Source organism: Phocoena sinus, chromosome 13, assembly GCF_008692025.1.
Source record: "Phocoena sinus isolate mPhoSin1 chromosome 13, mPhoSin1.pri, whole genome shotgun sequence".
NCBI lineage: Eukaryota > Metazoa > Chordata > Mammalia > Artiodactyla > Phocoenidae > Phocoena > Phocoena sinus.
Genome location: NC_045775.1, coordinates 29,267,998 through 29,288,631, shown reverse-complemented (window position 1 = coordinate 29,288,631; position 20,634 = coordinate 29,267,998). Strand labels below are relative to the sequence as shown.

Below are 20,634 nucleotides of genomic sequence, written 5' to 3'. Positions count from 1 at the left end.
AGAATCGGCAACGTGAAACTTCAGAGGGCCCGGGAGAAAAATGGGACAGGAATCCAGGCTTCCTGTCGGGCCACACTTAATCAAATGTAAGGTGGCAGAGCTCACCTGACTGCAAAATTTGCTGAGATAAGATGGAGAAATGATTCATGAATAATACATCAGAAGCAGAAGGGGGACTTAACAGAAATTAAATTCCAATCCAACAGTAAATGCTGACTGAGAAGTCACTGGAGAAATCTCTAGTTATGAGCAGGCTGTTAGTGAAACCTGCACTCTTTCCTCTATTAAACTCGCAACCGAGGAGAGTGGATCTTTCCCTCTATTCCTGCCGCCATCACCTGAATTTGGGTCCTAATCATCACACATCTGGGACGTCTACAGTGCAAGTCACAGCTGTCCTGGCTTCTGGTCTCTCCCTGCTTCAGTCCTCCTACAGATCACTGAGTGGCTCCCCAAAGCACCTCCATGATCGTGTTTCATCTGCTCAAAAATGAGCCACGAAGGACAGAGAACAAAATCTACCTCTCCAATCGACAATTAAGGCCCTAAAAATCTGGACCAAAGTCATCTTCTCTGTCCTTATTTCCCGCTCCTAGAACTCCCTATTCCAGGGGCATTTGGCCTTGACCTTTCTGTCTCAGGGTCTTTGGTCAGATTACCCTTTCACTCCAATTAAGAGAACCCACCTGTCTTTCAAGGTCTAGCTCAATTCTTCAGTGAAAGCCTCCAAGACCCCCCTCTACTCCACAGGAAAATCCTATCTGTGAACTTAGCACTCGTGGTCTGTAGCTGGGCTGTGTAATGGTTGTCTCCAATTCACCCCCTCCCCTTCTCTCTAGAAACCATTCTAAGTAGATTTCGCCGCCACCACTGTACGGAAATGGCTCTCGTCAGGACGACTAGGAAAACGCTAAATGCACAGCAGTCAGTCCCCGCTTCTCACCTGATGTCACCCAACAGCACTCCTCCTACCCTCTCTCCATGTGGCTCCCAGGTCATAGCTCTCTCCGTTTCTTCCCGTGTGCCAGGGGCTCATTCTCTGTCTCCTCTGCCAGTCCCTCCCCACCTGCCCAGATCCCAAAGTTGGAGGGTTCCTGGGTTCAGTCCCAGGCTCCCTTTTCCTCTCTATATCCACTCACTCCTTGAGTGACCTCGTCCGGTCTCAAGGCTTAAAAACCACCTGTGGCTGACAATGTTCAAGTTTATAGACCCATCTCCCATTTCTCTCCTGAACTCCAGATCAGACAGATTCACTGTCTATTCATTATCTCCACTTAGATGTCCAATGGAGATTTCAAACTAAAAACTCCCCAAACCAAACTGATTTTACACCAGAGCTGCAACTCCATATTTTAGTCAAAAACATTATAGTCGTCCTTGGCATCTCTCTTCCTCCCACTCCTCACATCACATTCAAATCCTATGGATTCTACTCTTTCACTAGAATCAGAACCCAACCATTTCTCCTACCTCCACAGCTACTGCCCCGGTACAGGCCACACTCATCTCTCACCTGCATCACTGGCCTCTCTGCTTCCACTCCTGCAAGTCACGTTCCACCACTCCTCTGCTCAAAACCCTCCAGAGTTTCTATCTTGCCCAATAAAATTCTAAAATCGCTCATGAGATCTCGTGTTTTGGCACACAGCTAGTTCTCTGCTTTCCTCTAGTTACCCTCCCTGCTCATGGGGTCACATCCACACAACCTCCCTGCTTCTCTTTGAACGTTCATGGCATGTTCCCACCCCCTGGGCTTTTGTTCTGCCTGTACCGCAGAGATTCTGCCTCTACCCCATGATTCCTGCCTCTACCCCATGATTCTTCTGGGTCCCTTTATAAATGTCATCTGATCAGTGAGGCATTCTCGGATTATCAGAACATCCTGTCTCCTGTTCTGCCTAGCCCCTCCTCCCCCACCCCGGCCTCACTATGTGTTTTCTCTGTGACTCTTATCCTCATCTTGTGCGCTATTTACTGTTTACTTATGTGCTGCCTGTCTCTCCCTACGAAACCATCAGCTGTGTGGACGGGGACTTGTTGGATTCACCCGTGTCTCCCCAGGGCCTCGAGCAATGCTTGCATAGGGTAGGCACGAAATGAATCTTGGTTGAATAAATAAGATCAAGTTTCACCATTTGAACTGCTCAAAGTATATTACTAGGAAAACTGGTATGAAACTTGTGAAACAGGTGAAATGTAATAGATAAAGCAACTCCAATGAGAAATACATGTTTTTCCTCATTCTTCTCATGCAAAACACTTAAGGATTTTGTTTTTTCCCTATGTGGACAACGAGGGATACGACATCACAGAAGTGAACTTGTGACTCTCAATTTACACCTTAAACAAGGCCAAGGAGCCTAAACTATGAAAAGCACCCAATAAGAGATCTGAAAAGGACTCAGCCTCCTGACCTGGCAGAATATCCTTTTTAGGGGATAAATGGACATTTTTAGAAGTGCCCATTAGGGCTAGTTTGCACAACAGCTAAACAAAAGGCAAATGTATGCAGAGCTCAGTGAAACTCTTCGGGTTTAACTGGCTATCCCATCTTACAAGTGCACGGTGTAGATGCCCTTCTCAGTTGCCCTGACTCCTAGCCCACTGTGCTGCACGGAGCAAGCCTCTAATACAATGCCGCAAGAAAACACAGAATCGAGGTGAACGTGCAGGGGCTCCTAGAGTGAGCCCTCCCTTTGGTCTGTGCGGTCTGGAGTGCCTGTGAAGTCTGTGTGTTCAGGGCTTTAGATCTGGAACACTGCCCAGAGGCTGTCCTGCTGAGGGCTCAGGTCCTGCATTGCTGGGAACGAGGGGCAGAAAACAAAGGAGCTGTTTTGGCAGGAGACACAGACATGGAAACCAGGAGAAGGCCTGGGGGAGGATCTGGGCAGCTGTGGGGGACTTCGGTTTGAAATTGGGAGGCGGATTACTAAGTTGACATGAAGGGTGGAATGTGGGGACAGACGTAGGCATGTGATTCTGCAACAGCCAGCTGGGGGCGTGCTCCGTGGTTCCGGTCTAGGTGGGAAGAGATGGAAAGTTCATGGGAGGGCTTGGGAGAAGGCTGCATGGGGTGGCCTGGGTACTACTGGAACTGATGAACTGAAGAAAGATTGGACCAGCATCGTATTGTTTAAATGCAGCTCTTCCATTCTGGTTCTGATAGATATACACCTTAGAACATCATTCCCTACTGTGTCCGATAATGGACCTTTTCCGCTAGGCTCGTCCAACACTGCACTAAAACTGTGCTACTCGGATACGGCAGGTGTCATTCACAGGTCTGTTACACCCATAAGGCCTGCCACTTAACGTTTAGAGAATGCAAGTCAGAAGACAGCAATACTGGCATGGAACCAAAATCAGGCACTCACCTAGATGGTCACAGGCTCTCAAGTTACCCGCCAGGTCTCTGTTTGGGCCACAGGAGCTAAGGGATGGGTGGGGGAGGTTCTGAGTCTGTTCTAGCTCCCTTTTGAATCAACATCCCAGTTTGAAAAGTGGCAGGGCAGCGGCTTAGATACCTGGGCACATTGGGCAGCAGCTCCCTTCCACGTTGATGGGCTCGACGCAGGGCAACGGGGGGCAGCTGACGGTCGAGCAGAGGGTCTGGCCCTGCAGGCAGTAGCAGTGTGTGCAGCTGTCAATGTCCCAGCGCTCCTCATCAGCGTAGGCCTTCCCGCTGAAGTGGCACACCACCTTCTTTGGGATTGTGTCCTCTAGTGAAAAGAATGGCACATGGTGGAGTCGCTCCATGTGACAAACACAATTTCTCATCATACTTGAGACGTGAAGGGGAAAAGCTCTACACAATCGCAACATGCTCTAGGATTCCCAGAATTGGGTAAAACTGCCACCTCCCCAGTCCCTACTGTTGTTTTCCTCTGCTCAGCGGAAGCCTCTGAACTCTCATCTTGTGGCCTGAACCTGATCAAGGGCCACTGAGGCTGACACAAGTGGTAACTATAACAACCAGCTGGGAATGATACACGTTGGCCAAGAGTCATTAGACTGTCATTGCAAAATATACAAACTTAATCATCGCATGGCTGTTGAACATACCACACGAAGAAACTAAAACTGAAATACAAATAGGTAGGGAGACAGGATCAGAGGTTCTGTTCCATGGAAAGAGAGAAAAAGTCCAGCTGAGTATACTTATAGAAACAACTGAAGAAATTCCCATCTCCAGTTAATCTCTGTGTAAATGATGCAGGGGAATGATAAGGAATGACAATGGTCTGTCGCAGGGAACTGGCAGGCCTCCTGTGCTCTCCCAGAAGGGAATCAGCATTGAGATAACCATTTCCTTCATTTTTCAGGGATGCTGGATGGACCTCCCTCTCAGTAACGAGGACATTTCTACTTCAAAAACAACCTCACTTCATTTCAATCCATTTTTTTCCCCCAGCAAACTATGCTTTTTGAGAACTATATATATATATTTTTTTATTTTTTATTTTTTTTGCGGTGCACGGGCCTCTCACTGTTGTGGCCTCTCCCGTTGCGGAGCACAGGCTCCGGACGCGCAGGCTCAGCGGCCATGGCTCACGGGCCCAGCCGCTCCGCGGCATGTGGGATCTTCCCAGACCGGGGCACGAACCCGTGTCCCCTGCATCGGCAGGCGGACTCTCAACCACTGCGCTACCAGGAAAGCCCGAGAACAATATATTTTTAAGAGCTATTTTTTATGTATAAGAATTTACAGCTTAACACATTCTGCTTATCTTTTTTCTCCGTTCTCTCCTACCATCCTCACATCTTCCCTCCCCCAACCTTTTCCTTGAAAGTTCCTTTCTCTTTGATTCAACACCTTGTCCTGGTTTCTCTGAACTTACTAGTGGTCACATTCCCTCTACAGCTCAGAGTGAGGCCCAATGCCCAGCAAAGCAGCGATGGGGCCAATCAATGGAGAAACACAGGATGGGGGTGGGGCAGCCCCTCCCTGTCACTGGCCAGGCCGATAACTGGATGACTCCTACAAAGCTGGGAAAATTTGATGCTCAGATTCTATGGGCAGCTCCATTCACCACTGGTCACTAGTAAATGAAAAACTATAAAGGCATCTGGAAGGAAAGTTCCTTAGGAAAGAAGTGGTGTCTTCTCCCTGGAAGGCACCTTGGAAGCTCTGAGAGGGGCAGTATTCACTGCCCAGGCACAAAGGACAGAACCCACAATGCCTGAGGGGCAATGAGGAACATCTATATGCAGGGCGTCAGGACCCCAGCCTCTGTAGCCAAGCACTCCCGGGCGGCTGGAACCACTCTGTAAAGACCTAGCATGAAGCTTCCGGCTGAGCTTTTCCAGAGGAGGGTCACAGGCAGAAATATCTGTCTTTGGAATCTACATTCTCTTCTTACCAATTACTCACGCATATGCCCCTGACTAAATGGCACTAATAATGTCCTATGACTATAGGATTTTGTGTTTCCAAAGGTATGTCTTGGTCCATTGTGGAGTGTTATAAGTAAGTATGGAAAGGACTCTATGTCTAGTGTTAAAATGCATAATCTCTGTTTCCCAATGCATTTTCATTATTTCTCTCATTACTGTTGCTTGATGTTCAGCAAGGGATATTAAGCAATCACAGAAAGTTCTAGGTGTAAGCAGAAATTCTTTTTCAGGATCTATTTAAAAATGTACTTCACTGTATTTGTGAGTGTTCCACAGAAAGGGTTCTGGTGCACTGAATGTTAACCTTAAAAACTCACTTGGAGGCCTTCACACCAAACTCATGGTAGAAGTTTTTGCTAATCTGAAATCCTTAGAGGAGGTGACTTCATTAAGATACCCAAAATGTACATGTCAAATGGATGAGTAGAATCATTTAATGAACTTAATTCAAGTAATATACTGACCTTGAGCCAACATGTCATTGAGGACATCAGATTTGCCATCAAATCTAGAGTCTATTATGCAGAGAATTCTTTATGAAAGGAAGCATTTCTTCATAAGGCAATACTACTGATTATATTTCACATAAACCTTGTAACAGCTCACATGATGGACCAATGTCACGGCATAAGATTTGAGTAACGTATTACTGCTGTGCAAGGACCTGGGAGAAGAGAAGGTTACACTCCCCACCCAATCTTGTCCATCACCTTCTCCTGTGCTTTTTCTCCCACAGGCATTTTGCCAGTTCTCTTCTTAGAGAAGAAGAAGGGAATGAGAAAGAGGCACAGAAAGGATGAGGGGGCTTCCCTGGTAGTGCAGTGGCTAAGAATCCACCTGCAAATGCAGGGGACACGGGTTCGAGCCCTGGTCCAGGAAGATCCCATATGCAACTAAGCCCATGCACCACAACTACTGAGCTTGCGCTCTAGAGCCCGCGAGCCACAACTGCTGAGCCCGTGTGCTGCAACTACTGAAGCCCGCATGCCTAGAGCCTGTGCTCCACAACAAAGAGAAGCCACTGCAATAAGAAGCCCACACGCCGCAACGAAGAGTAGCCCCCTCTCACCGCAACTAGAGAAAGCCCACGTGCAGCACCGAAGACCCAACACAGCCAAAAATAAATAAAATAAATAAATTTATTTAGAAAAAGGAAATAAAAATTCCCTTTGCCAGGAAAGAGGGTATATTTGTCAAATTTCCCCCAAACCACTAAAATAAAATAAAATAAAGTTAAAAAAAAAAGAATGAGGACTTCGTAATAAAAGAAATTCAAGTCAAGGCCAAGCACTGGTCTGTATTTTCTTAAGATCTAGGCAAACACACTTATTACATCTTAAGATATTAAATCAATGCTAATATTTGTGAAGTTAAATCTATAAAATTAAGATATTAAAAATAATAATTATGTGTTAAACATTATAAAGACATTCATTCACTTATTCTACAAACTTTTATCATCAATGGGAAAAAAGGCAGGACCAGGACCCTGACCCAGAGGACTGAACAGAAGCAGTGGAGACAGGCTGGCGACCGGGATTCCTCACCAGGTACCACGCAGCAGCCACAGCGCTGTAAATTCAACGTGGAGTTGGACAACACAACATGGAGGGTGAAGCAACTGTCTGCTGGGGGAACTGGGAGAGGATTCACCCAGGATTTGATGCTTTAGTTTTACTTCGAGGGATGAATAGATAAAGAAGCTGGAAGGAAGGACACTGCAAGTAGACGGTGGTACATCCAACAGTTTGCCATGTTGGAACGACAGTGAGAGGTGTGAAGGCCACATGCAGGATGGCTGGAGATGAAGTTGGGATCACATCGTAAAGGGCCTTGAAGAACAATGACAGATTTAGAGCCTTCCTGCAGTGGAGGGGACGGGCCTTATCAGCTTTATCTTCAAGAAGAGAACTCTGGAATATGACAATGTGGAAGACTAAACAGGGTTAGGAAGATGGGGACGCTGTTCACCGGGATGTGTTACAGGCCTGGATTAACGCAGAGGTGATGGAGGTGGAAAGGCAAGGCTAGGTTTGCGAGCTATTACTGAGAAACAGCGGTCAGGATATGGACAGTGAGGGGGGCAGAGGTGTGAAGGACAACCCTGTTTCTTGCAATGGGAGGTGATGCAGAGGTAATTCCAATATATGAGTCACTTTCCTGCTTTAACAAATAAACAGCTGGTGAGCTTGTCAAGGACCTGGTCAAGCCTTACCAAACCAGATATTCCAGTGGGTCAATCAGAGCTGCAGCGGTTGACCTTCAAACTCTTAACCTTCAAACACAAGCCTTTCTGTGTGAACATGACCATGAAGCTGCCTCTAGGATAGAACTGATTTGGGGCTCAACAAGGTAAAAGGGAACACGTTTTCGTCACCAGTGGTGAGAATGTGGGGTAACAGGCAAAACTGGCAGTATCCCTCATGTATCCTTAAAAACATTATACTTCTTTCATCCAATAATTCTATTTCTAGTCAGCTATCCCAAGGAAGTAATCAGAAAAGGCCTAAAATAAGTTGTTTATGTAGATGTTCATCACAACATTATTTATAATAGCAAGAAATTGGGGGGAAAAAACTTTCCAACAATATGGGATATTTTAATGACTTGATACAATCATAGGAGAGAATATTGTGCAGCTGTTAAAATGCATCATGTATAGTATAAGTTCAACCACGTAAAGAGGAAAATTTAAAACTGTCTGGAAAGAAACGAAACTGTTAACAGTAACTGTTAGAATCAAGGGTGAATTTTTCTCTTTAACTTTTCTTTTGCAATGAATATGAGTTACTCTTGATAAGGCAACAATATTAAATGATTTCAAACAGGTATGTGCATGCATTATCAACCTCCCCGCGCCCCCCCCCCCCCCCCCGCCACACACACACAATGAAGAGAAAAGCTTAGTCTGAGCCTGGTTCTAAAGAACCTGGTCATGCGGTGTGGTGCTTTCTGTTTTTTTTTTTTTTTTTTTTTTTTGGTACGTGGGCCTCTCACTTTTGTGGCCTCTCCCATTGCGGAGCACAGGCTCCAGACGTGCAGGCTCAGTGACCATGGCTCACGGGCCCAGCCGCTCCGCGGCATGTGGGATCTTCCCAGACCGGGGCACGAACCCACGTCCCCTGCATCGGCAGGCGGACTCGCAACCACTGCGCCACCAGGGAAGCCCGGTGTGGTGCTTTCTGAACGCTACTGACCCACTCTGAATAATTTCAATGGTCTGCAAGAAAATTAAAACCACAGAAGACATGCCAGAGAGCAAATGCTGAGCTACAGCATAACGAAGTGTCTATGCAACTACTCATCCAGTAATTGTATGAGATCACTGTCCCAAAGAGTATTTATAAAATGATAAAAGGATAGTAACTACTCTGGATATCTAGCAGGCAGTAGGTTGAACCAAGAACTTCGATGACATATTAGATGAAATTGAAGTTTCTCATTTGATTTTGTTACAAAAATAAGTCTTTTTCTGAATTCAATGAAGATTAAGAGTTCAATCGAGTGCAGCAATATGACAAAGAAACGGTGAAACCCATTCAATGGGAGCCTCACAGAGATGCTGCAACAGACTCTGCACACAGCGGTGGAGCTGGAGTCTGATCAGTGGGGCCCCAGGAGATTCAGGGGCCGTAACGAAGCTCTTCCCCTCCAGGGAGGGGCTGACCACCATGGACCCAACTTCCAGGTGTTTCTACCAAGTTAGCTCTATTCCATTCAAGCTCTCCTCATCAGATTACCATGGAAACATCTCACCTTCAACTTCACTTCATTTTCAACGGAATTAACTCTGACTTGAGATCAGGAAGCTACCTTTTCAGGTTTAAACAACTAGGGGTGGGGGAGGGGTGGGTAGAGCACAGAGGCAGATGCCAATCAATCGCTGGTTGAAAGCAGGGGCCGAAAGAATGAGTCTCTTGCTGGAGGTGGCAGACAGTGCAAAAGGGACCAGTGGCCCCAAAAAGACCTTGTACAGGGACCTGGTTATAGGAATGAGCTATCTCAAGGAGATGGCTCCTTGAGAGCCATCTCGTGTGCAGAGCTCAGCTGGACCACAGCAAGATCTCAGATCTGCATGTTCAGCACTCTCACAGCTGATCTCCTTACAGGCTGGAGGGCAGAGGACGCAGGTGGTAGAGGCAAGAGGGATGGTTCTGAAAGAAGGATCTAGGGCCAAGCACTGAAGAAGAGAACTAGCATCTGCTGAGCATCCATGGTACCCAGGCACTGTGCTCAGGAGCATCAGACGGTTCAGCCTCATGGCAACTCTCTGAGGTAGGGCTGTCCGTCCTACTCTTGGGGAAACTCAGGTTCAGCGAGGGGAAGGAACCTGATGTAACCAAGCCAGCAGGCGGTGGAGCCGGCACCTCCTCCTGGCTCCATCTGACTGCAAAGCCCACATTCTTTGCCTTGAGCTCTACCTAACAGCTCCCTTTCTTACCCTCCCAGGAATACACAGAGCCCTCTTCATGTGGCCTCAATTGTGCCTGGGCCTCTCTGGAACAGTGGACGACTGGCTATCCAGCTTTTTCAGGTGGAGGCCAAGCTGGATCCGATGTGTGACCAGGGTTGAGCCACGGTTAGCACTGGACGTTTGATGTCAGGGCTAGCTGGCTTGAGGATGTGGACTTCACAAGCCCCATTTCAGAGTCGGCAACAGTTTTCGTGATATCTCCACATCTGATCAGTCTGAGTCACAATATCAATATATTTCGTAAGAGTAAAGTTTGTTTCTTCAAACATGCTTTAAAACAAAGCCACATTTAAGACATGGGTTGGTCACCACTCTGTGGAATTTTCATGTGAAATAAATGAGGACTCCTTTTTGTAAAAGCCTTGACTAATTTTTTCTGAGGTGGCTGCTATGTGGCCCAGATTAGACTAGATTAGATTTTATTACTTAGATTCTAGTTAATGAGGCTTTATAGAAACCCCTTTTCTTTTGACCAAATTTTATCTGAAAAGCCAGTGATCTAAACAGAGCCCTGAAAGTCTGTTGTGAATTTCAGTTGACTGATGGATCCAGGTGCCCCTATTTCTTTTTTTTTTAATTGAAGTATAATTGATTTACAATGTTGTGTCAACCTCTGCTGTACAGCAAAGCGACTCAGTTATACACATATATACATCCTTTTTTAAAAACAATTTATTTTATTTATTTATTTTTGGCTGTGTTGGGCCTTCGCTGCGGTGCACGGGCTTACTGCAATGGCTTCTCGTTGCGGAGCATGGGCTCTAGGCCTGTGGGCTCCAGTAGTTGTGGCATGCAGGCTCAGTAGTTGTGGCTCGTGGGCTCTAGAGCACAGCCTCAGTAGTTGTGGCACACGGGCTTAGTTGCTCCGCGGCATGTGGGATCTTCCCAGACTAGGGCTCGAACCCGTGTCCGCTGCATTAGCAGGTGGATTCTTAACCACTGCGCCACCAGGGAAGCCCTATACATCCTTTTTTTAATATTCTTTTCTGCTATGGTGTATCACATGATACTGAATATAGTTCCCTGTGCTATACATTAGGACCTTGTTGTTTATCCATTCTAAATATGATAGCTTGCATCTACCAACACCAAACTCCCAGTCCATCCCTCTCCCTCCCCCCTGCCCCCCTTGGCAACCACAAGTCTGATCTCTATGTCTGTGAGTCTGTTTCTGTTTTGTAGATAGGTTCATTTGTGCCATATTTTAGATTCCACATATAAGTGAGATCATATGGTATTCATGTTTCTCTGTCTGACTTCACTTAGCATGATCATCTCTAGTTGCATCCATGTTGCTGCAAATGCCGGTGCCCCTATTTCTTACATGCTTATTTCTCTTCCTGGATGGACCACTTCCTCCCATTTGGGTGAATCTGAGAAAGCTCTGTCAGAAAATTTTAGAAATGACTTGGTTTACAGGGAGACATTGGTGGCTAATCTACCCAATTTGCAGTTCTAAATAATAAACTAATGAAGTCATTGTAGTTTGGGGGGGAAAACAGCATAGTCTAATTGGAAGTCCATATAAAAGCATTTTAAGCTTTAAGGCTGAAGAGGGATGCATAAATAGAGATGTGGGAACTGTCCAACTAAAAGCAACCTGAACAGTTCAGATTTGGTTATCGAGTGCGCTGTCCATTTCACTCTGACTGTGGTATTCATCACTCCAACTGGTTGCTTACGCTGACAGTGACGTTAGGTTTATTCTTCAATACCTAATGAGAATCGTAACTTCCACTTACTGACTGCCTACTATGTACTGGGCATGGTGCTAACCAAGCTTTTTTTTTCTTTTTTTGGTTGTGCCACATGGCTTATGGGATCCTAGTTCCCCGACTAGGGATTGAATTCAGACCCTCGGCAGTGAGAGCAGAGTCTTAACCACTGGACCACCCTACCCAAGCATTTTTCACAAGTCAATTCCACATGCTCTCCATAGGCCAATGGAACAGGGTGTTATCTGAAATCCCCAGAAAACCAAGGCACAGGGAGAATAAGTAACTTGCTCAAAACGCATGGCTAGGAAGTGGCAGGGCCAGGATGGAAACCACACACACCTCCACAGTCCCCACACACTGTCTGCCTGCCTCGTCCCCAGTGGGATAACCTCAGAGAGCTCCATGTTCCTGGGCAAGGATCTGGGCCGCACAAACAAAAGTGGTTACGACTCACTGACTCTGGAGAATATGGGCGCTTAGACTTCCTACCCCTTACATTTGTTGGGGCTCAAGGTCTTTGCCTTCAAAGGCAGATTACCCTTCAACCGACTGCATCAGACATCTGCACAGTCCTATCAAGGAATGGAGATATAGTGGTTACTGAGGACTTGTGGTTCTTCTCAGACAGATCTCTATTTAACACTCCTCTCTCTTCTCAAGGAAGAGGATTCGAGAACGTTCCAAGGAAAACATGAGGTATGACACTAATATAATAAGGTTTGTTTTTAAAACAAACACCTCAGGAGTTACATACCCAAACACACGTGACCCCTTTCTACGTAGTCATTGTTGAGGGCTATAAACGTACTCCGGCGATATTGCCCCTGCTTCATATGGCTTTGGAATTTTCCTTTTGCAATGACATCCTTTTGAAACAGGCAAGGAAGACGGTCACTATTTTATGGCCACTCCTTGGTTTAGATCAGCTTTGGTATTTGGTTTCCTCAGCTCTGGCCTCTATCTTATCCATCAGATTGGCTTGAAATGACTTTCGGCCTCTATCAGAAACAAAGTCCCTCCCTGCTAAAGGATGGAGGTTTACTGCTGCGTCATTCCCAGCATCCTGTGTCAGGAGCCTGGAGCACTCATGCCCATAGCTCCTCAGGCAGGCCAGCCATTTAACCCATGCAGCGCTCAGACATGTGTCTTCTATTTATGGATTCAAAAAGAAGCAATATTATCTTGCATCATGTTTGACTACAATAAAAATATGCGATCTCTTTCAGTGAAAGAGTTTGGAAAACTGTGTGGTTTTTCCTTTTCCTCAATTCTGGTTATCTGAAAGGGCTGAGGAAGAAGTGGCAAGGCCTTGAAATGTTAACTCCTTTCGAGCTGACCTCTCCACCTGTCTGAACCTCGCTATCTTACTTCTTTTTAAGATAAGAAGAGGCTTACCAGGCTGTTAAAAGTTGGACTTTGCTTTTACTCTTGAGCTATTTTACTAATTACACCATAAAGCTAATTAACAGTAAAACCCGGATAATAGAATCATGTCGTTTTCTTCCTCTATAAAAATCCCATTATTTCATGAGTCACTGATGTAGTAGCTCAGGCCTTGCTCTGAATCTGACCATGATGAAAAGAAAGCATTTCCAGATTCCCCACCCCCTTTGCTCTGTGAAAGGTTTTAAAACCTAAAATCCACTAGAATCTACATTACAGTTGGACTTTTCCATTTCTACCAGGAGACAGTGTTCCTGCATAGATAGTCCAGGTTCTAACTCTGGTTGTGATGGCCATGAAGTCAGAGTCTTGGTGTGGGAGTAGCTTCTGGGGAGGAAGTTCGGCAGCTTTAGAAATTGCATCAGTTCTTCCAAATCTCCAATGTACTATTTAGAGACCTGAAAAGTAATTTACTCTGGGCTGCTCGTGGCCAAGAAAGTAAATGCAGCTCTTACTCTCAGAGGAGGTCCCATTGCAAAACAATCCAGCGCAGTTGTGCAGTGGGTGCTTGTCCTCTCTGCACACCACTGTAGAGAGCACCATTCTAAATGCTGGGGGTGCAGTGGTGCACAAGGCAGGTGGGGGTCTCTGCCCTCGGGGAGATGCTCTTGGATCCAGAGGATCTCTTCAGCTCTGTGTGATTTCAGTTCAAAACAGATGTGCCAAATGATTTGAAAAAAACTGTGCAAACTGCAGGCCCTGCTAGTAAGATTATACTTCAAATCAGTTTAAGTTTGAGGTTCGAGGGATTTTAAAGAAAACTTTCATGCAGTCATTTAGGCAGGTGGAGAAAGGTACCAGGTACGCTACTGGTAACACAAGACTTAGAAGAGGGAGTGAAAAAGGCAGCCAAGTGTTTCCACTGACACGGCTGACTTGGGTAAGTATAGAGGAAGTGCTTTTTAAAATTTTGGCTTATGACTGTAGCAATGCATTACAAATACTCTCTAACTCCCACAAAGGAATGAGATGCTACTATTACCTTATACTTTATTTTCTCTTAGCTGACAAGACACTGTGATCCCTGGCCTTGTGATATCCTCTGTATTTTTATATCCCAAGTTGGGCACATTCAGGGCATAAACTCCATGTGGAGGATCAATGGAACGTGGGTGCCTCCTGTTTGAGAAACCAGCTTTTACTATTTTTTACATAAAGTGGAGACAAACAGAAATCAGAATGAAGAAGGAATCTGAGCAAATAAACAAGCGGTTCACTAAGAAGTGGACAGAGATTTGCAGATGTAGAAGAGGACGACTGATTTTGAACATGCTGGCTTGCTGGACCTCCACAGACTGGAAAGGAATATAAAAGTGGAACTCAACTGAAGTCTGACTAAAAAAACAGACGGCCTAGGCAATTTCAGTGAGGCAGAGATCTAATACACTGTAATTTTATCAGCAAATGTTTAGAGTTTTTTGCCTAAAAATGCAAAAAAAACTTTACTAACCTCAAAAATTGCATACTGTATCTTACAACTTTTAGCTTCTAATAAATAAAACATCTGCTCTTAATTCACTTATATAAAAAGAAAAAACTGAGACAACTGTTGCCATGTAGGCTGACTCCTACTTCCATATAATATCTTGTCTTTTTTTTTTTTTAGCAGAAAAAGGTTTATGGCAGGGCCAAGCAAGGAGAACGGGTGGCTTGTGCTCAGAAACCCCAAACTCTACAATGTCTTAACTGCTGTAAAGGCAGATCTGACCACAGTTTTAAGACTTTTCTTGAAAGTCCCATTTTTGCTTTATTTTATTCTATTTCTGGGACAGGAGTCCAGGTCTCTTTATAAAGGCGAAAAGAGCCTTTCAGGTTTCTTCAACATACTGGAAAGAACAGGTGATGACACAGGGTTCCAAGCTAATAGAGAAATTATAAACTTCCCTGAGTTCCACCAAGAGAAATCTCACCAAACTGATAAACATAGTAACTTCTGGCTGATTCCTACTTCATGCAAAGAGGATGGACTTTCTCAGTAATAGAACTTATTAATCTTTGTATTAAGCATCTGTTATGGACTGATTAAGCACTTCATGGATAGAAGTTCAAGGAAACATTCCATTTCCAACTTGATAAAGAGTATAAAGACTGACTCTTACATAGGCTAAGAAAACTTTGAGGCAGAAGCTCAGCGTGGCCAATTTCTGCACCAGAGGAGTTTCTGCACCTACAGGAGGTGGTTCATCCGTCACAGCCCAAGAGCTGTCAGGAACACTCCACCAGCAGCCTCCGGGTGGGTCTGCAGACTGACTTCAGGTCTGATTGCATTTTGTCGCTGAAATGTAATCCTGCTATAGAGGGTCGTTCCTCCCTCATTAGAGGGTACACAGTCAGGGCTGGCCTCCTGGGCAGAAATAAGAGGCAAAAGGCACCTGCTAATAATCTCTGGAAACACCAGTGCCAGCCTCCCTTCTGTGCAGCAGACGTCTTTAAAACAAGAACATGGGGCCGGAGCCCAGATAAAGAAATGCCACTCAGAGGTTTCCCCCAAGTTAACCAGAACAACTTGAATTTCTGTTTACACAGCCGAGGGCCTGGAAAGGATACTGAAGTGAGAAGAGAAAGCTGCTTAGGGGATAAGCAAGATGAGATGTTTCCTAGGGTGGAGGGCAGGACCTAATAAACAAACTGAAATCAAACCCTGTTTATTTTTGTTGGGACAACTTTAGACCAGTTCCAAAGTTAGTACAGTGCCTGACAGCCAGAACGCCGTCCGTCTTACACTTTCTAAACATTACACAGAAAAGCATCCTGCTTCCCTTCCCTTCTGTGTAAAATCACTCGGCACTAACTGCGGCCACCGGGGCTGTGGAGCAGGGGCCCCGGGAACTGAGAGCTCTGAAGCATGTGCAGGAAGCACCCCGGGGCTCCTTCCGACAAGAACACTCCCTGATTATAAATGCCACAACCTCTGTTTCCAGGAATCATAGCGGATCCTGCACAACGAGTCCTTGGACTCCTCAAATGGGACTAGCCTCTCAACGCAAACAGAAAAATAAAAGAGCTCCATTCTCTCTCCCGCAAGACATCCAGAGGTATGGGAGGACAGTGAAGTGCTGAGGTCTGGGGCCAGGCACTGCCACAACCCAGCTGCACTACAACCCCTTAGACAGCATGCTGCTTCCACCAGGGTCACAATAAGGTGACTGAAGCTGTCACGCGCTATTTAAGCAAAGAGTGTGCAGGATGAGGTACACCACACCAAAGTGTTTTCTCAGATATTCTCGTCCTTCAAAAACTCATCATTGGGACGCAATATCCAGGCCTTTCTCTTGCAGAAGGGCGGATGCCATATTTAAAGTGAGATACCAGAGTCCACGTGACGCCTGTTACCCACGTCAGGTGCACCCTGTGTTAGGAGACCTGTAACTCTGAGCCAATATACAGTCATATCCTGCTCACTGTTTACCAAGTGCTTTCATGTATGTATATTACGTCGCTTAATTTTCATAGCACTTTAGTGAAGCACGGGATCATATTATTATTCCCATCTTATAGATGAGGAAACTGAGCTACAGTTACGTCCTACCACTGAGACCTACAGCTAGAACGTGCCAGAAATGGGGTCAAAGTACATTCTATTTCCAATACACAGAAGTTTTTAATTTTAAGAAAACACACTGGAGAAACAGCTGTGAAAAGTGTTCCAATGACGATGCCAGTATCACAACATTATGGCTTAAAAATGTACAACATTTAGTTCTGTGGGTTGTGTATCTTAGAGATGCTGAATTAAATATTTACCATTTGATTCCTTGGCTGAGTTAAATACACAATAATCAACAGATGTTCCAAAGAGATACTATTTGTATTTATCTCTAAGAAAAGATACCTACGGGACTTCCCTGGTGGTCCAGTGGGTCAGACTTCGAGCTCCCAATGCAGGAGGCCTGGGTTCCATCCCTGGTCAGGGAACTAGATCCCACTTGCATGCCGCAACTAAGAGTCTGCATGCCACAACTAAGAAGTCCGCACGTCACAACTAAGAGGCCCGCATGCCGCAACTAAGAGTCTGCATGCCACAACCTAGACCCAGCACAGCCAAAATAAATAAACAATTAAATATTTAAAACAACAAAACAAACTCTGTAATGACCTATAGAGGAAAAGAGTCTAAAACACAGTGGATATATGTATATGTATAACTGATTCACTGTGCTATACAGCAGAAACTAACAAAACATTGTAAATCAACTATATTCCAATAAAAATTTTAAAAAGATACCTAAACAAACATAAATCTAAGCAAAAAATGAATGCGGTATGATAGACTGACTTGGTATAAAGCGTAGGTATGGTCCCTACCAAGAAGAAACATTATTAACCATTTGCTAGTTAAAGATCACTATGGAGAGGAAATAGAATTACACCATCATGACTGAGTGCCAAGCCAGCTGGACTCTACCTGAAAGCTCTAACTCAGATATTAATATAAGACATATAAAAATATTAAAAAATAGCTAACCTCTAATCAGACAGATGTACAACCTATAAGAAAACCATTTTTTCATGTACCATCTATAATAGAACTCGTTTTCAGAGATCCTTAAAGATATGAGATACTTAAAAGACACTTAAAAGATACTAGATGACTTGAAGACATGTAATCAGAGTATCATAACTTTGTTCACATCAAATTATGAAATAAATATGCGTGTGTATATATACACACACACACACACATAACACACAAACAACTATCACCCCAAGATAACTAACCTTCAAAAAAAACTTAAATGAGAAAGATGCACTGACTCAGGGATTTCCAGCCAAAAAATATCTGATATATAAATCTCTAAATATATGACCTCAAATATTTTCTAAAATAACACATGGTTACAAATAAGTAAAAATGCTTGCCAAATGGTAAGTTTCAAAACAACATTCTATGCACTGAGTCATACTTATGACTTGGCCAACACAAGAGTTGCTTATGCAACTCTTCATCGGGGGAACACTGAGCATCTACAATTCCAAAGTCAACAGGTATGATGTAGCAGCAATGTGAGCTTGAACACCTCATACATTAAATTAAGAAAGATCTTTATGATCAAGGTAGTGCCTTTCTTTATAATATTTTTGTAAGAAATAATATAAATTTTATATTACGTAAAATAAATATAATAGTTATGAACATAACATTCAGGAATGACTGCACCCCTGGCCATGGTGCAGATCTGCGGGGATGACCTTGCTAGACAGAAGTTGCTAGAGTCTGGCCCTTCGCAGAAGCATCACCCACACAAACATGAGAGCAAGGGTGATGTGTCAGGACAAGCATCCCCTCAGGCACAGGAAGTGCCGATGTAAGGGTTTTGGGCTTGTTTGCTGCCCTTTAGGAGTGATGGAATAAAGATCTCACTGAAGCACCGAAATAATTTTTTGCTCCAGAAAGGTTAGAAAGGCATGGAGCATGTAGTCAGTGATAAGGCTATCAAGGCTATCTTGCATGGTGAAGTCTGTCATGGCGAAGGCATCTGTTGTTTACAAGGAACCACATATCAAATCTGCTATCACACATTAGAATTCCCACCAGGCCTTTTATCCATCCTCCCCCCCCACCCCCAACCCCTGCCCCGATCTACATTCAAGTCATCTCTTGATTCTCGTTCCCCTTTCTTTAAGCCATCATTACAGACAAAAAGCCTATGAAAATAAAATCTAAGTTTGTGTGTATTTGTGTAGGAAGCTGGAATATAAAAAAATTAGGGAATCAGAAGATGTTCCATTAAAATGATTGGGTAATTACCACTTAGTTTCCTTCTAGGACAAGGATGAATTCCCTAATGATGGGTATTATAAGTAATTAGACAAAGCTGTTCACTTTTCAAAATGAATCATCAATCCTATTAATTATGTCTGTATTACACATTCTATTAAATTAGCACACATAATATGAGGCTTTCACACAGCAGAAGAGAAGCGTTATCATTGCACTTTAGTGACTTGATAATTTATCTGAAAGGAACACAAACATTCGTAATTACACTACTTTTAGTAGGATCACCCTTTTCAATTCTCTTGTGGTAAGAAAAAAGGCTACTTCACAAGGTGAAAGCAAGCACACTTTTCTTCAGGGGTTTTAGCACTAAAGAAGCAGCCAGATTAAAGGCAGATTTGAGGTTTTTAGAGATCCATATTTGACTGATTAGGGAGAACATTCCCCCAGGGAGGAGACCTGCAGCCACGGTGAGGTCAGCACTGTAGGCCTGGAGGAGGCACATGTGACCCCGGGAACAGATTATCTGGGTTAATAAGGAGCTGGGTTCAAACTGAGAAAGCCTAAAACAGGAGGCAATGAAAGCACTGGTCCTCGATGCCTGCTGGGAAGCAACTGGGGACTTTATGACATGCAGAATGACGGCCTTCCTACCTTCTTCCTTTGCTAGGTGATCTGGATGGGGATGCAGGCTTTGCCACTGGGGCATCGCCAGTAACTGCCTGCAGGTATGCTAGTGCTGCCCGGGCTTGGTGCCCTTACAGAGGGACCACACTGACGGGAAGCTGACAAGAGAATAAGCCTGGAGAGGCCAAGGGAGCAAACTGGAGGGTCATAAAATCCCCATATCACAGTCATGAACTGAACCTGACTTCATATGCTTGGACATAACCTGGTCCTTGCTACTTGCAGAAAAGTAGGATGCATATAGAGGCTCCTGATGACTATTTCAGTAAGAAAACACGTATGAAGCCTAAGATGAACGCAAGGACACAGCACACAGCATCACGCATCAAATGTTAAGACTCCCCAATATGTTCCCCAGAAGATACGTCATAGGTTTATACAGCACAGTTATACCTGTGTCAAGGGGAGGGGGTAGGTAGTAGTTGTGGAGGGAGATGTAACAGAAATCAAATTTCCACTCTATCATTATGAGCTCATATGAACCACAATTTAGTGAAAGTACTTACAATCTAACTCGAAATCAAAATCACAAACTGGGGCAAACTGGTATTTTCTTCCCCACACTAAAGATGAATGTATGGTCTAAATCAGGGGTTCCCAGCCCCCGGGCTGTGACCACTACCAGTCTGAGGCCTGTTAGGAACCAGGCCGCACAGCAGGAGGTGAGAGGCCGGTGAGTGAGTGAAACTTCATCTGCCGCTCCTGTCGCTCGCGCTACCAGCCTGAAACAACGCTACCACCCTCCATGGAAAAACTGTCTTCCACGAAACCGTTCCTGGTGGCCAAAAGGTTGGGGACTGCTGGTCTAAATAATGCAGGAATTGGAATAGGAAAATATGCAGGCAAAAGAAAAAAAAAAAAAGACAACACAGAATACTATGATATGCAGGTTTCTTTCCATAAGTTTGGTTTTGTTAAATCGGTTTTGTGAGAAAGAGAAGTGATTTACTGTTATCACATGGAAACAAATTTACTAGCTGAGTAATTTACTAATCGCGTATTTACCAATTAAGTAGCAAAACACAACAGGAACTTTTTTTATCTAAAAAAAATTAAATTTGAGGGTTTTCAACACACAAGAAATTCACTGCTGGGTTTTTCCTCTGAAGGTAATAGAATTCTCAGGCCTCCTGGGCCCTAGTTTCCAACTGTGATCCAAGTGCCCTTGGTTGATTTATAAACTGCTTCCTTTAGGACTA

At 44.5% G+C, this 20,634-nt stretch overlaps 1 protein-coding gene across 1 annotated transcript in view; it reads right to left on the bottom strand.

The window, feature by feature from the left end:
• The window catches only part of CRIM1 (cysteine rich transmembrane BMP regulator 1), a 209,870-nt gene that overhangs the window by 10,887 nt on the left and 178,349 nt on the right, over positions 1-20,634 (bottom strand). Inside the window, 1 exon segment of the mRNA XM_032652482.1 lies at positions 3,525-3,719. Within this exon segment, the coding sequence (XP_032508373.1) occupies positions 3,525-3,719 (195 nt within the window).